The sequence below is a fragment of the Styela clava genome, chromosome 1 (genome assembly GCF_964204865.1).
Source record: "Styela clava chromosome 1, kaStyClav1.hap1.2, whole genome shotgun sequence".
Classification (NCBI taxonomy): Eukaryota; Metazoa; Chordata; class Ascidiacea; order Stolidobranchia; family Styelidae; genus Styela; species Styela clava.
Window position 1 is genome coordinate 23,257,366 of NC_135250.1, and position 17,916 is coordinate 23,275,281.

At 33.4% G+C, this 17,916-nt stretch overlaps 2 protein-coding genes across 2 annotated transcripts; both read left to right on the plus strand.

Annotated features, from left to right (window-relative positions):
* Window positions 1-475: 475 nt before the first annotated feature.
* On the plus strand, window positions 476-4,819 carry LOC144424494 (kelch-like protein 25). Its single transcript, XM_078113869.1, has 3 exons — window positions 476-626; window positions 768-2,071; window positions 4,355-4,819. Exons 1-3 carry the CDS (start codon window positions 476-478, stop codon window positions 4,817-4,819), a joined length of 1,920 nt encoding a protein of 639 aa, XP_077969995.1.
* Window positions 4,820-7,206: 2,387 nt separating this feature from the next.
* On the plus strand, window positions 7,207-10,441 carry LOC144424514 (kelch-like protein 25). The gene has a single exon (XM_078113917.1). The coding sequence runs from the start codon at window positions 7,207-7,209 to the stop codon at window positions 8,836-8,838; it is 1,632 nt and encodes a 543-aa protein (XP_077970043.1). The 3' UTR covers window positions 8,839-10,441.
* The last annotated feature ends 7,475 nt before the right edge of the window (window positions 10,442-17,916 follow it).

Here is a 17,916-nt window from a genome sequence, read left to right on the forward strand (position 1 = left end):
CCTGATGCTTTACATCACTTAAACTCGATTAGTGAAACGGACATTTTCCATGTTCTTTCAACGCTAATATTTCAATGTTATTTACTATATCCCCTGCTGCAAATACCTGATGCTTTACATCACTTAAACTCGATTAGTGAAACGGAAAGGCGATTGACTAATGACTGATAGACTTGCGAGTTGCGAATTTGCAAATAAACCGTTTTTAATCATATTGAGTTTTGATCATCCGGCCCAGTAATCCAGTCTATTATCCGCATCCGGCCCCCTCAGAAAAGTAATTGCCCACCCCTGGTCTAGATCATGCAGTTGTACTTGGTGATGGAAACTTTTTTTTGTAATTACTTTGACTGTAATGTCTCATTAATTTACTGTATCTTTAAATTAATTATTTTTTCCCATTGTTTAAGGTCTTTTTAATACTAGTAGTAGTATCGTAAAATTCTTTATAAAATCAAACCAAGTCATCTCAGAAATGGAAGAAAAAATCAATACAGATTCTAAAGAACATGCTGTTGAAATTTTACAACAATTAAATGAATATCGTAAAACTGGATGTCATTGTGATTTCATGATCAAAGCTGGATCTGAGGAACTGCCTGTTCATAAGAATATTGTGTCGGCAAGTTCCAATTATTTTAAAGCAATGTTATCTCATGAAAATGTTGAAACAAAATCTGGTGTTGTTGAAATAAAGGAATTTGATGGAGTTTGTGTTAAAAAATGTGTTGATTTCATTTACACTGGGGATGCTTATGTTGCCAAAGAAAAACGTGAAACACTCATGGATGTCGCTCACATGATGCAGCTGCAAAGACTTTGTGATAGTATTGCAATTTTGCTGGAAGATGATCTTGATCCTAAATCGTTTTTTCAAACTAAAAAAATTGCGAATAGGTACAACTGTAAACAACTTGAGGAAAAATGCAATCAATTTGCATTGCAACGTTTTAGGGAAATTGCCAAGTCTGATGAGTTTATGGATCTTGATAAAAAATTTATTTCATTTCTGATGGAATCAAAGGAAACAAAAGCAAAGGAAGAAGTGAAATGTAAGATGTTGTTAGCATGGACCAAACACGACATCGGAGAAAGAAAAGAATGTTTTCTTAGTTTGGTGATGAAATTTCAGTTGACAAAAATGACTTTGTCATATAGAAAATTTCTTGTGGAAAATGAACCACTGTTATTTGAATCTGCAAAATGTCTTCGATTATTGACTTTGTCAGTTTTTGACAGTCATGGAGATATCAGTTCAAAAGATGTCAATTTGACAGAGAATAAACAGCTTGTTGTTTTTGATCAAACTTCTCAAAGAATGCATTCTCATGATATTGATGATAAAACATGGAAACCAATGCAAACCATAGATCAAGCAATTATACAGAATACATTATATTCTGCTGTAGTGATGGAATCTTACATTTATGTGATTTGTGAAAATGGATCGTTTTATAGACTTGAATATGCTGAATCAAATGCAAAGTGGGAACAAATGACAAATGTAAGTCTTCAGTATGCATGTGTTGTTGCACTTGCTGGTTTTGTTTATGGTATGGAGTATCAGAGTTACTCAAACAATATGGAAAGATATGATCCATCAAATAATAGATGGACCAGACTAACAAACAAATCATTGATTCTATATGGAGAATCTTTGGTGGCTGCTGATGGAAAGGTGTTTTGTATTGCAGGATATTCTAATCAGCAATGTCGAGCAACAAACCAAGTTGAGATTTATGATCCTGTCACATCAACTTGGTCAATGGATAATAGATCATTGAATGAAGTAAGATATTGTGCTACTGCAACAGCAACAGAGGAAGGAATATATGTTATGGGAGGTTATAATATTAATAGTAATACTACTAATAGTGTTGAATTTCGTTCATCTGCAACTAAAACCTGGATGATATTAGAACCAATGAGAATTGCCAGATATAACTTCGGTAGTTGTGTGATTGATGACATGGTTTATTCCATTGGTGGAAATGGAAATCCTGCAAATATAGAGGAATATGATCCTGAAACAAAAGAATGGAAAATTATTGAAACCATTCAAGGAAAAAATGTAACTCCACTGGCTACCGTTGCATTTTTTATGTAAAATTGACTGTTCTTATCAGTTGTTATACCTTTGTGGCATCATTTATTCCTATTATTCATCAACTAAAATTGAGTAGTAGTAAAAATAAACCTCTGTTGTTGATTTGATCATGAAATTTCTATTTCAGCGCATTTCACTATTTATCGAGCATAACCATGGCCAAGAAATTTGACTTCGAAGAGTTGATTTAAATTCATTATGCTTGAAGTAGTATCTATCTAATTTTCTATTGAATTTTTTTTACCGAATAGTTCACTATTTCGAATACATTCGAAATTATTATTTTCGAATATGAAATTTCGAATACATGCAAAAATGAATTTAAGTAAAAAAGCATATTTTAGGGCAGGAAGGAATCTGCATACAATAAACAATGGAATAACTGTTATCTACAACCTGTCTATTTACCAGACATTTCATGTCCACCGATTGCCTGATATTTTACGAAAATACGAATCAAAAATTGATAATAATCGGGCAGTTTACTACACATTTTATGTCCGCAGATTGCCACGTTTTTTTTAGAGTATAGTAATTCCTTCTGTTTTCCAGTAAGTACGAAACTTCGAATCAAAAATTAATTATAATCGGGCAGTTTTACACACATTTTAAGTCCGCAGACTGTCCGTATTTTACAATAGTAATGCTTTTATTTTTTCGCAAGTAGGAAAATGAGAATCAAAGATTAGGTATAATTGGGCAGTTCACCACACATTTTATGTCTCCAGATTGCCGTGATATTTTAATATACGATAGCAATGCTTTTATTTTTTCGTAAGTCAACGCAACCACGGTTTATGTTGAACAGAATTAAATTAATACGGCAAGGCCTTTTAATTGCTGGTATCTAAATATTTTGCGCAACAGAAAATCATCCTAGTAAAAAAGATGATACTTTTAACTATCATTATCAAAATCGGTTCCAAAAAACTATATTTTCTAATAACTCCAAATGACTAATTTATCGGGTATTGTAACAATTGTGGCTTTGAATAATTTTAAATTTTCGACGTGAAGGTAATAAATGTATAAATTAGCGGCAATGCCAATCGTGCAACAGTATGAGGCACACGCTCGCACAGAAGATCACAATCAAATAAAGTGCCGGTCCTACTTCATCGTGATTACAATACGATTTCACTTAGAAGCGAAACACCTCGCTAATGGCGAAACGTGGCTACTATTCAGAATTATTGGAAAATCAGCCAAAAAGGTATTCGAATACTTTGATATTCGAATGTTTTCGAATATTCAATTCATTTTGGACAACCCTGTCCTACATCTTCGATTTCATTTCTACATAGCATTTATTTTAACTGTCATTATTTGATTCATGGTGTTTAAATCATTGTGTTATCTAGATTCTAGAGTCATGATCGTAATTTTTTATGTTGAACCTATCAGATTATTTCTTCACTCAATTCTGAAATTTTGTGTCACAGATAGTAAGGTTTGTGTCAGCAGCGGTAACTCCCACTTTATTTTATTGCTTATGTGCATTAGCTTTTGATAAAGTCTTCTTAAGGTGATTATGAATATCTAAGATTAAAATAGGTAAAATAAAGAAGGCAATAATTGCAACCTGTTTTTATTATGTGTTTTTGATAACTGTAACTGTTCAATTTGTAATTTTTTTTATATCTACTGCTTATGATAAAGATACATCAGTTTAAAATATCCAACATATATATATATTCTTGTTATGTCTGCTAAGATTAATAAATTTAAAAGCACAAGGTGTTAAAAATTGTTGAAGTTTGGTTGCTAAAATGTTTAGAATAAACAAGAATTACAATTTTTCATTTTACTCGAATTTAATCTGTGTTATATAAGTTTGCCTTCTGATTTTAAAGTATTTTACCTTACAACTCCCTATAATATTATCAATTTAATTTTTTTCTCACAGATAACAAATGGTATATTTTTGATAACATAGTTATTATCATCATGAGATGAGCTGAAAATGAAATCAACAATTCCTTACAAATGGCTTCATCGAATTTTGATATTCAAGGAACTTGTAAAAGTTTAACTCAAGTCATTGAAACCTGTGGTGTTAATTCACTCGGAAATATTTTTCAAAAAAAGATATTTTTATCAACAAAACACGATGAGACGATTCCTGTGACTGGATGGAGCAATGTTCCAACTTATAAATAGAATACAAATACATGGAGTGCAAGTTGAAGGACCAGATATGGTGGCTCTTGGAGATTTTCACTCAGATCTCATGTATTATCCTCAAAGATTAACCACAGAACCACATTCTGTGTTGTAAGCAACGATTCTGGTTCTATTGGACCGGACAAGAAGAAGGATAAGCAAAATCTGAATTATGCCTTGAAGAAGTTCTGTGATATTTTTGAGTTACCATTACCCAAACTTGATATCGTTTCAAGAAAATCACCTGGACATGGCAGTGATATAGCAGATTATGAATTAGATGAAAATGGAAAAATGAGTTTGTCACCAAGTGGTCGTTTTCAGCTTCAAAACAAATTGAAAAAATTCCCAATTTTGCCAAATGGAGATGCTTATCTTCTTCCTATTTGTAGTTTTGAAAATGCTTTTTCGGTTCGTTTCTTACACAAACTTTCATCAAAATTCAATGGCAAATACCAACATAAAATTGGAGAATTATGCAAGAAGAATGATATCTTGGGAAAAGTCTGTAGAATATTATTTGTACAACCGACGAATTCCCTGCACTGAAACATGGTTTTCATCCTAAGCCTCATCTATCTTTGAGGTTCATTGCTCATTACAGAAATATATTCTACATTTTCATGTTATATGCTCTGTCGTTATTTTTTAGGTTCAATTTTGTATATGCATTGATTTACATTGTTTTTCTACTTGTCATCATAATATTCTTCAGAGCTTTGTTCAGTGAAGATTGATATTTTCCCTTTGATATGCATTTCCCTCCCTCCAGGTTCAATAGTTGACAAAATATATAAGACCGTTGCATTTGCTGAATCTTTTAATTTGCATATAAGAATAATAGGATAGGATTTACATACTTATCCCGGGGGAGAGGAAAGCCGATAAGACGGCTTATCCATATGGCGAACCACGGCCTTTGTCTGGTTACCATTCCAAGTCGGGTATGGAATTAGTTATACTGTATTATTTATTTTCGGAAGCATGGACTTGGTGGTGGAGGAAGCCGTAACCGACCAGCGGTTACATGAACCACCCAACGACGGCGAGGAGTCCAGCAATCCTCTCGCACATAACCATCCCTGCATGGGATTCGAACCTGGGAACCCACGCAGAGTAATTAGAGGTGCGGTGGCGAGCGTATTCCTAACGCTTAGTCCGTTGAGCCACACCGCCGCGCCATAAAAATCAACTAAAGCTGTGGTGTGGAGTCTGGAAATTTTACACATTTCTTCAAACTCTTTAATTAATTAAGAAAAAACTATAAATGTTTTAATATGCATACTTTATTTACCGGTAAGTGTTGAGTATGCTAACATGATTTCTAGTTTCCTGGGCAAAGTTCCGACCTTGATTATCTGTTTTGAAAGTCTGAAATTTTGACTCCGAGGAATTTGAAGTGAACACCTTGAATCCATTATTAATAGACACATAGCAAACTCAGACAACACACCCCTAGTTTTGAGTTCAATTTTTTAGGTTTTTTTGATTGTGGGAATAGTAAGAGTTTGATCAACCACGCTTTTGTATCATCTTGCTACCCAAAATACATCTCTTACAACAATAAGCTACTCCTGTTTGACAAAAAACAGTTTAGTCACATGAATATGTTGTGAGCTTGTGAATGGATTTCTAAACAATTTATGTTGAGTTTTCAGTATAGTTTGCTGACCTTTCATCGAAATCATTTTCTGTTGGTAAATACATGATTTTCTGCCTAATACTGCCAAGATTTTCTGCAGATGTATAATTGCAGAAATGATTTTCTAAAGTCATAGATCAGTCATATCTTCTTTTATATTGTTTGTATTTCCATGATCAATATTGTTGGTTTATAATGTTTTTATATAAATTTTGTATTTCGCTAAAGACTGATAATCAATAGTGTTTAGCAGTAATTGAGAGAATCACAAGTGAAATACCCCTGCCTTTCGCCATATAGGTAGCACAGCACATGTAAACAATACAAGGTTAAAGCAGATTTAATAATTATTCAACATAACCCTGTGTCAAAATGCCATACCTATACAACTTCAACCACACTGCAAGTTGTTCCCCCTTGTTAATAGTAGAGGATATGGTATTGTGGTTTGATTAGACTCCATTGGATCACATGTATTTATTATATCAAGACAGATCATTACTCTTCTCTTATAATGGCAAAATAAAAATTGTTCCAAATCTAACCCATTTTCTATATTACATGACCACCACCAGTGGTTTTTGTTGATTATAATTATACATTTAGATACATAATATTTTCATAAACAATTTTTTTAGGTGCAAATTCATATTTTAATATTACAAAACATTTAAACTCCTCCAAGTTTTCTAAAATTTCTGTAAAACGTCAAATTGCTAATAAATGTCATGTCATATTGGGTACCGGTATATGTGTTCTTTCCAAGTGGCAATATATCACATGTTATGTTTTGTATATAAGTTACCTAAGTGATTTTTTTGTGCAATGTCATCTGGTTGTTCTGTAAGCTGTATTTTTACTGTACCGGCTCATTGCACTGCTCATTGCATTGTAAAAGTTCATTTTTGTTCAGCGATTTCTTGACCGAAGAAATATACATGGCCTATCTTTCAAACTGACATTTTATCTACAAACTCCATAACTGAGAGTTGTAAGGTTATGTACTGTCACATCTTGACATTGACCTTTGTGACACAAATTAAGCAGTCAATAGCTTCGCCATTGTGGTTGTGTACTTATTGCATTTCTTCTCGTTAGAGTTTAATTTTTTTGTTGTAATCATTGTTTTATGAAGCAATTAACCTAAATGAGTCCTTCCTTTTTCTCTCCAGAGGTTTATATGTGATGGACCGTAAAGTCTTTAGTTTAATTATTGTTTCTCTTTTTAAGGTATTATTATTATTAGTGGTATAATCATAAGCAGTACTTTAAATTATCGGACAAAGTCTCAGAAATGGAAGAAAAAATCAATACAGATTCTAAAGAACATGCTGTTGAAATTTTACAACAATTAAATGAATATCGTAAAACTGGACGACATTGTGATTTCATGATCAAAGCTGGATCTGAGGAACTTCCCGTTCATAAGAATATTGTGTCGGCAAGTTCCGATTATTTTAAAGCAATGTTATCTCATGAAAATGTTGAAACAAAATCTGATGTCGTTGAAATAAAGGAATTTGATGAAGTTTGTGTTAAAAAATGTGTTGATTTCATTTACACTGGGGATGCTTATGTTGCCAAAGAAAAACGTGAAACACTCATGGGTGTTGCTCACATGATGCAACTGCAAAGACTTTGTGATAGTATTGCAATTTTTCTGGAAGATGATCTTGATCCTAGATCGTTTTTTCAAACTAAAAAAATTGCGAATAGGTACAACTGTAAACAACTTGAGGAAAAATGCAATCAATTTGCATTGAAACGTTTTAAAGAAATTGCCCAGTCTGCTGAGTTTATGGATCTTGATGAAAAATTTATTTCATTTTTGATGGAATCAAATGAAACAAAAGCAAAGGAAGAAGGGAAATGTAAGATGTTGTTAGCATGGACCAAACATGATATTGATGAAAGAAAGGAATGTTTTCTTAGTTTGGTGATGAAATTTCAGTTGACAAAAATGACTTTGTCATATAGAAGATTTCTTGTTGAAAATGAACCATTGTTATTTGAATCTATGCAGTCTATCCAGTCACTGACTTTGTCAATATTAGACAGTCATGGGGATATCAGCTCAAAAGATTTTAATTTTAATTTAACAAAGAATAAACAGCTTGTTGTTTTTGATCAAACTTCTCAAAGAATGCATTCACATGATGTTGATGATGAAACATGGACACCAATGCAAACCATAGATCAAGCAATTATACAGAATACATTACATTCTGCTGTAGTGATTGAATCTTACATTTATGTGATTTGTGGAAATGGATCGTTTTATAGACTTGAATATGCTGAATCAAATGCAAAGTGGGAACAAATAACAAATACAAATCTTCAGTATGCTTGTGTAGTTGCACTCGATGGTTTTGTTTATGGTATTGAGTATCAGAGGCACTCAAACATTATGGAAAGATATGATCCATCAAATAATAGATGGACCAGACTAACAAACAAATCATTGATTCTAGCTTGGGAATCTTTGGTGGCTGCTGATGGAAAGGTGTTTTGTATTGCAGGACAATCTAATCAGCAATATCAAGCTACAAACCAAGTTGAGATTTATGATCCTGTCACATCAACTTGGTCAATGGATAATAGATCATTGAATGAAGCAAGATTTAAAGCTTCTGCAACTGCTTCAGAGGAAGGAATATATATTATTGGAGGTTTTAATGTTGGAACTCTCACTACTGCTGAATTTCGTTCATCTGTAACTAAAACCTGGATGATGTTGAAACCAATGAAAAATGCAAGACAATATTTCAGTAGTTGTGTGATTGATGGGAAAGTTTATGTCATTGGTGGAAATGGAAATTCTGCTAATATAGAAGAATATGATCCCGGAACAAAAGAATGGAAAATCATCGAAACTATACAAGGAAAATATATTTTTTCGAGATTAACTGTTGCAATATCTATATAACATTGATATCTATTATTCCTCAACAAATATGGCTCTCATATGCTTACTGAAAATCCCTGCCGTAAATTGATAACCTGATTTTGTGTGTTATAATACTATTACTCAACCACATAATTTCAATTTATGAAATATTTTTTTCATTGTGTATTCTTGTTTTTTATTATAGTTGGCTTTGGAATAAATTTATGTTTCAATATGAATCTAACTAGTTTTTGATTAATAATTTGATTGCCTTACTGCTTAAATATTACTTAATGTTAGTAGGAACTTGTTATTCAGAAAGTGTTAATGGTTTTCCATTCTCCCTATTTTATTATATTATTGAATTAATAATGATCAAGAGTTTAATTATGATTTTTTGACATTTTTTAATATTTCATTCAATTTTGTGACATGCCATAATGGTGGTGTTGACCTCGTTCAATTTTTATTTATGTTCTACGGTTTCATAATTTGAAATTCTTTCATTCACAATACCTAAATTGTTTTTGAAAAATTCTATTTGATCCAAGTTTAACACAACAATTCAAGTTTTTCAATTGTTGATCAGGAAGGGTTAATAATAAATAATCTTTTCCTTTAGTGAAAATCACCGTATTTTTTAAATTACGGTATTGCTTTTGTTTCACTGCGTTCTTGATATAATTAGTTCCAAAAATATGCATTTTTTATATGTGCTAATTAATTTTGATGCTTTTTTTAAGAAATACGGTAACTGTTCAATAGATTCGTCATTATGAATTATATTATTCATGCCAGTGGCTATGAAGCTTTTTATTACATGGCCCTGTTGCACAAATCGGTTTCTGTCCATCCAATATCAAATTTTTGCAAAGTTGAAATTGCATACAGATTAATATTTATTCAACCTTGCCTTAGTAATAACCTTACGGTTGATCAATTCATTAATTTTAGTATTATTAAAGAAGGGTTCATTTCATATCATCATATGTATAAAGAGATAAGAGATATGTTATGGTATTTTTCAAACAAAGATTTATCTTCTGATAATTATATTATGGAAATATTCTAATGGTATTTCTGGTTTTTAATGGATTTTCATGGACAATGGACATGTTTAAAACTAACTTGGATGTACGTATTTTTGTAGTTATTAGAGGAATGTTTAAAATTTGACTGTAGAATTTGTTCCAGTCTATAACATACCAATTTGTAATATAATATTCAAAAAACTATTTGTTCAGACTCACATTAGCCCTAGAATAAATCAAATATGGTTTAAAATATGTTCAAGTTTATTCAATGTAATTTTGAGACATTTTTTTAAATTTTCCTGCGACTGACTTGCCTTGGAATATTCATCGACGGTTGTGATTATTCATTGATGTAAATTTGTAATTAACAGAAACTAAGTTCTGTAATAAAGGAAATATGATCTGGATGAATATACATGTTGAACAATTGAATAAACTTGATGAAATGCATTAGCGAAATTTGTCATTGATATAAAAATTTTTAAATGCCTGCAGTTGATCTTTTGACGAAATCTTACTGGCATTATTTATGTAATTTTGCACTGGAGTAATTTATAATGTTGATATCATTGGATTAGCTGAGAAATAAATGAAATTGTTTAACAGCTTACAGTTGGGTGGAAGTTTTTTAAAACCCCAGTGAGAAAATTTCAGAAGCGGAGTAGTTTCAGCTTGTGATAAAAAAAACAGATATCATCCTGTAACGTAAAAATGTGAATCATGCTTCAATATTTTTATTCAGGCGTTCACCAAACAGTAATTAAAATAAAAGCCAATACCTACAACACTCACCGTATTTATATTAAATGCTCATTCCTTCGAAATCAATGTATTTTTTAATTATTATCATTTCACTGCTTTTTTGATATAACTAATTCAAAAATATGCCCTTTTATTAAATACGTTAATTATTATTCATGCTTTTTATTCTTTAAGTAACTGACCAAAAAATTGTGTTTTTGTAAATGAATATTTATGTTAGTGACAATAAAATTTTATTACGTGTTCCCTATTGCAAAAATTGGCTTCTGTCCATCCAATATCAAATTTTTGCATGTATCTATGATTACAAACAAAAGTAAATACAAAACTTTTAGGTTTAGGAAGAGTAGTGTTATTTCAAACATGTCTCAATAATGACTGCTTAACGCTGTTGTCCAATGCATTATTAGTATTTTGTATTTTTGAGGTAAGGCTCATTTCATACCATCATCTGTATAATGTCATATTAGACTTGTTGTGGCCTTCTAGGCTGAAAACAATTATTCAACTTATAATATTTCTATCCTGAAAATGATCATGAGTATGAGAAATTTCCAGTTCATGAATTTCTTTGCAACCAATGAGGCCTGAAATATTATCATTTTTTATTGATTCCAATTCTTGATTAACAGACAATAAGTTCTGTAATAAAGGAAATATGATTTTATTGAATATTCTCGAAAATTTTATTATTGTAGTATATTCATATTGACTAGTTCACTGAACTTGATAAAATATACTGTGTTAGTGAAATTGTTATTGCGTTATGTATAAGAGGTACTATAAGGAAATATAAATTTTCATTTTGATGCTTGTAGTTAATATTCTCAAAAATTCTCACTGGTATTATTTATGCAATTTTTCACAGCTGTAATTTGCAATATTGATATCATAATTAGATCAGCTGAGAAAGAAATTAAATATTCTCTGATAGTCGTAAAGTTACTGTCAGCCTTAAAACAGCGTTTTCCAACCTTTTTTGGTCGCGGACTATTTTCTCACCGGCGAAAGCCTTTGCGGGCTCAACGTGGGTTTATTGCAAATGTACTCTGCGTGAAGGAGTAATAAAACCAAACAGAACAGAATTTTAACGAATTTCAAAATCGGAAATTCGCGCAATTGCGCGTTTGTTGATAGAGCCAACTTTTTCATTGTATGAATGGCCTTTTCTGTCGCATAATATTCAATCCATGACAACGACAAGAATATAAAATGTCTTTCTATTTTAATTTAGTTGTGTTAAGGTCACTCGCGGTTGCGTCGACTTATGACAAGATGAAAGCGCTACTTCTCTAATGCCACGGCAATCTGCGAACATAATAATGTGAGAATATATTGCCTGATCATATTTAGTTTTGATACATATTATTTGCGATCTTGCAAATTTGTTATCCCTATTAGAAAAATCCTACTATCTGCTATAAATTTCCAGAAAGTACAAATTGATTTAGTATTTATTAAAAATATAATTAAAAGTATTTTAGTAAATAAAAAATCGCCTTTCTTTAATATTAATTTAATTGTGATAATTTTAATCTGCGGTTGTTGTGTTGACGAAATGGAAGCAATACTACTCAGAAAATATCATGACAATCCGTGGACACAAAAATGCGTGGTAAAGTGCCCGATTATATGTTGTTTTGATTCGTATTTTTGTGAATTTGACAAATCTGAGCTGTTTGTATAACACTTACAGCGCTCCAGTACTGTGCGTACCAATGTGAAGGCAGTAAAGCAAAGAATTCCAAGTGAAAATGCCCTGATTCGGATACTACAGTAGCACCCGAAATTTTGCGATTTGCAATGTCTAAAAAAGCGTTTTTAATCGGTCGAGGACCATCATATAACTTAACCTATGGTGTTTTCCGTTTTATTTTTAGTACTGTGTATTGCCGCTTTTCAATTTAGAAAATTTAGGTTGCTACCATTGACACCTACCAGAAAAAAAAAATTCTTCAATCGTTTGATTAAGCGACGCGCAAGTGGCCTGTCGCGTCACCTGTTACCAAATTTTCGAATAGTAAATTGCTTTCTAATAGTTGAATATTCGAATATATGCCCAGCCCTACTCAGTACCCAGAATTATTGACTCGATTAATGGTACAGTATAACTGTATATGAATAAATTTTCTCCTCATATTTTATGTAAATTGTAACCTAAATCGTAACCTTGCTAATGGTCAAGTTTCGCAGAAACGTTTGCGGCCCGCATTGAATTTCTGGCTCGTTGCTGACTCATTCCAACGCTCCGCGGACTCGGGTTGGGAAACACTGCTTTAAAACAGGGGTGTGCAAAGTGCAAATTGTGCGACCCGCGGAGAAGTGCTAATTTTGAATAGTGCCAGCGGAATGAGTTTTTAATTTTTTAAAATTCGGTTCCCTTTGTGTGGCAAAGCTCATATCCGAGTCCAATTTATTATCTATGCATAAGGCGTTACAATTTCGGCTCAACATATTTTTTCAAAGTGGGCCTTTTAAAACAGCTTGAAAGAAAACGACTTGGAAATGGATATCAAATGCCTAGCACTTACATTAAAGCAAATTTGGATAAAGGTAGTCGGAAAAATAATCCAGCAGCAAATTTCTCACTCAATTTGTTTGAATTGAATAAAAGTTTTCAAACATTTTTGCGTTTCAACTTATCATTTTCTGCAAGGACCTCCAATAATGCCATGAGATCAATAACAAAACGACACTGTTCTGTGTCTGCAACTAATAGAGAGCCTATGTTAAATGAAGGTGCGGCCCGCGGTTTTGGCCCGCCTACGTTGCACACCCCTGCTTTAAAACATGCTTGAATCGGCACTCGACAATTTCCCAAAAGATTGTTGAAGATGATTTGATGCATATTTTTGATAAAGATCTACACAGACAACACATGTCATTATTGTTTGGCAAAAAGTGGAATTGATATCAGACTGTGGAGTTGGCAGTTTAGTAAACTCATTTTGATATTGGCTAGAAACGACTATTTCAAATGTCTTTGAGTTGGATTCAAAATAGATTAATGGCCTAAAGTTTTATAGAAAGTTTTTTTTATACCTAGAACACCAGTAGATTCTGGAATTGTGAGAAAGTTTTAAAAAGTGGAGTAGTTTTTAATTTTGATGTTGTCATCGCACACAAATACTAAAAAGCCAACAGAATTTTTTGAAATCAATGAAAGAAATAGACTTTTAGCGAAAAATACAATCTTTAACCACTGGAAATTTCAAAGCGATTCCTCCAATAGGTAATGAGGAAAGATATTTTTTCACAAGAACATAATAACAAAACAATCCATATGTACACTTCATGTCCAATTAGAATCTAGAAGATCGGGGAATTATATTTTTGGTGATCTGACATTGTCGAGCAATCGTGATCACACTGGATGGTATCCAAGAGTCACTCAATCCAACACCAGATAGTTGGGGTATTCCCCGTTTCACGGACAACAGGCAGGAAGCTGTTCAACAGGGGTGATAACTTTTTTGTGGCTTTGGAGCCAGGCCACACAAAAGGGGCCAGGCCACGGAGAAAATGGGGCCAGGCCACAGAGAAAATGGGGCCAGGCCACGGACAAATTGGGGCCAGGCCACGGAGAAAATGGGGCCAGGCCTCAGAATATTTGGGGCCAGGCCAGCGCAATGGTAATGTTAAGACATCCGTATTTGTTTAGTTATATTTTTGTTTATAAGTAATGTGGAAACTGGTAATGTTAAGACATGTACGGTACTTGTACAATTGAACCGTATCGTATGTTACAACCAGGGAAAATGCTGTATTCGAACATTTACTCATTACAAATGTAGAAGTATAAGTTTATTTCGACTCCATAATCAGCAATAGACGATAAAATAATAGATAAAAACAAATGATAAAGTAACTGATTATAGAATCGGGAAAGCAAACAAAACCTCAAGTAAAGTTTGAAGCCTACATATTTCAGATGGAAAGGTATTGATAAAAGAAGTAGTACGTGTTCGCTCACCCAATGTATTACTTATGTGAGGGGGTATATTGCGAGCGATACATTATTGTAGTGTTTCTACTGGTCACCGTATCTATACATTTATATTCCTCACCGCATTCATTGTCTTTTTACTGTAGCCTATATGTTAAAAAAAACTCAGTGAAATAAGTTATATTTATTGCTTGTTGCATACCTTTTTGTGATTGTTAATTTTTTTTAGCGAATATGTGTTGTTATTTAATTATTTTCATACAATACATGGGTAATAGATCAGTGAATAATTCCACCAGTGACTCAAATGCTATTATTAAATGAAGTCCGTACTGATAAATTGTGTAGTTCTACCTGTATTGCATAGGCAATTGACAGGGGTTTACACGCTAAGATGTTTTAGATTTGTAATACAAATTGCAGGCACAACATATCGGTAGCTGGTATACGCTATCACAACCACTAGTATCCCAATACTCAACATGCAAAAAAGACTACTCTTCTCCGTTATACATTATCCCTAACAGAAAAGATCCATGCATACCAGTTGATTAACTGTTTCATTTATTGAAAAATATGCAAAAAAAAATTGCAAACACCAGATTGGCAGGATTCCAACATACTCTTTTTTTAATTCCCCAAAAAGTGAAACAAATCTTATGGTACTATTGTTGTAAAGTAACTTAACCATCATTACAAACCTGTTATATGAAATAAAAACTATGACTATTCCACTTCCGACAACATTCAGACATTGTGTCCCCGAATCACCTCGCTGTATGAATCCACTTTTTAAACTGCACTTCCCGGCAACAAATTTCAAAGTATTTACTTTTCAGACAGTCAAACATGATTTCATACTATTATGGTTACCTGTAACTTGAAGATCTTTACTAACCTGTTGAAAACCATGAGAAAAAAAAAATACAAAATCATCTCCATAACAGAAATCAAGTATGGCTCCATATACAGATATACCATGTTTCCCCAAAAATAAGACTGGGTCTCATTTCAATTTTCTTCCGAAAAATAACACTAGGGCTTATTTTCGGGGGATATCTTATATTTTTATTTATTAAAAAAACAAACTTAAAAAGTAGAGAATTACGAGATTTTCAAATATACAAACTATGAACCTATATATATTATAACCTATATATGAACCTCGGTTAAATGTGTAAGACTAATCCACACCTCATAACAGAATTTGAGTGTGGCTCCATATTTCTGAACTGCTCAAGTCTGTGGCTCCATTTTCTATCCTGTATTTCCAGGCAATAAATTCTCGGTTAAATGTGATTCAAGCGTATTCTTTTCACTAATAAGGTTTGCCTGTACCTTCAAGATCATTACTAACCTGTTAAACACACATAAAATAAGACTAATCCACTTCTCAAAACGAATTTGAGTGTGGCTCTATATTACTGAACTGCTCTAGTCTGTGGCTCCATTTTCTATCCTGTATTTCCAGGCAATAAATTCTCGGTAAAATGCGATTCAAGCATATTCTTTTCACTAATAAGGTTTGTCTGTACCTTCAAGATCATCACTAACCTGTTAAACACACAAAAAATAAGACTAATCCACTTCTCAAAACGAATTTGAGTGTGGCTCCATATTACTGAACTGCTCTAGTCTGTGGCTCCATTTTCTATCCTGTATTTCCAGGCAATAAATTCTCGGTTAAATGTGATTCAAGCGTATTCTTTTCACTAATTAGGTTTGCCTGTACCTTCAAGATCATCACTAACCTGTTAAACACACAAATAATAAGACTAATCCACATCTCAAAACGAATTTGAGTGTGGCTCTATATTACTGAACTGCTCTAGTCTGTGGCCCCATTTTCTATCCTGTATTTCCAGGCAGTAAATTCTCGGTTAAATGTGATTCAAGCGTAATCTTTTCACTAATTAGGTTTGCCTGTACCTTCAAGATCATCACTAACCTGTTAAACACACAAAGAATAAGACTAATCCACTTCTTAAAACGAATTTGAGTGTGGCTCTATATTACTGAACTGCTCTAGTCTGTGGCTCCATTTTCTATCCAGTATTTCCAGGCAATAAATTCTCGGTTAAATGTGATTCAAGCGTATTATTTTCACTAATAAGGTTTGTCTGTACTTTCAAGATCATTACTAACCCGTTGAACACACAAAAAATAGGACTAATCCACTTTTCATACCAGAATTTGAGTGTGGCTCCGTATTACTGCATAGCACCATGGCCTGGCCTGGCCCCGATTTCTCCGTGGCCCGGCCTCAATTTCTCCGTGGCCTGGCCCGAATTTCTCCGTGGCCTGGCCCCATTTCAGTGGCCTGGCCCCAAAGCCACAAAAAAGTGATCACTCCCTCTCAAGCTGTTGTGTTGTGGGAAATACAACACGGTGCATTTTGTTTCGGCATTCTGGACATACCGGTATAAGTTCATTTTTATTCATCAATGAACTAGGTATATGTGTGAATGCAATATTGAAGAGACTTTATGTCATTAATTTTTGGTATCTTACTACTTACTGAATACTGTACAGCGCGAAACACCGCAAAACAGAGGGAAACTGCGCATAACAGAGGAAAATAGCGCAAAACAGAAGGAAACCAGCGCAAAACAGGAGAAGCAGTTATTACCATATGACGACTCCTGCCACGAAAGAACAACGGTGCTTCTCGCCATGGTTTTATGGTGCTATTTCGGATATTTTTACAAGGTTATGTAGCGGATTCGGGTCTGGTATAGTTTAGTACCACATGCACTTCTAGTTGGCCTGGCTCAACAATTTTTGCATATGTTAATCCTAACCCCAACCTGACTACGTCACCCTAAAATTACGTCATTTGGACGTCACAGCGGCGTAATAAGACCCACCAAAGTATGAGGATGGTCGTCCAAAACGCGCAGACGATCACCCGAAATCGAGCAAGCTAGTTCTCTAGTTTTTTCGTCACAAAGATCACCATAGGAGAGTGATCGTCGGCGTTAACGAGTTCGTTATCGTTGGCGCAGATGCCATTTTGGGCGATTGTAATTATACTTTGGCAAGCCATATCACGTGACGGTGACGTCCTAGTGACGTAATTTTTGGATGGCATAGTCAGGTGGGGATTAGGTATAACATATGCAAAATTCGTTATGCTACACCCACTGGAAGTACTTGTGGTACTATACTAGACCCGCGGATTCTAGGTCATCATGCGAAATTTTATCTACTTTTTTGTTATCTAACCCTAAAGCTAAATCAATTAAAACTGTATCCATATGGAAAATGTTCTAAATTGTGTTACCCAAAATGTGTCACCAGCAGGGGAAGACCTGCCATTACAGCCTACATGCCTTGGTTTGTGTTTTTAATTTGCTGCCGTGGTACCCCAACTAA

What these genes read in the sequence shown, in the direction of transcription:
- LOC144424494 (XM_078113869.1), top strand. Translation starts at nt 476, where the DNA reads ATGGAAGAAAAAATCAATACAGATTCTAAAGAACATGCTGTTGAAATT. An exon ending in TAAGAATATTGTGTCGGCAA is followed by an intron (nt 627 to 767) that starts GTTCCAATTATT and finishes ATGTTGCCAAAG; the next exon opens with AAAAACGTGAAACACTCATG. An exon ending in AAACCATTCAAGGAAAAAAT is followed by an intron (nt 2,072 to 4,354) that starts GTAACTCCACTG and finishes TTATCCTCAAAG; the next exon opens with ATTAACCACAGAACCACATT.
- LOC144424514 (XM_078113917.1), top strand. Translation starts at nt 7,207, where the DNA reads ATGGAAGAAAAAATCAATACAGATTCTAAAGAACATGCTGTTGAAATT.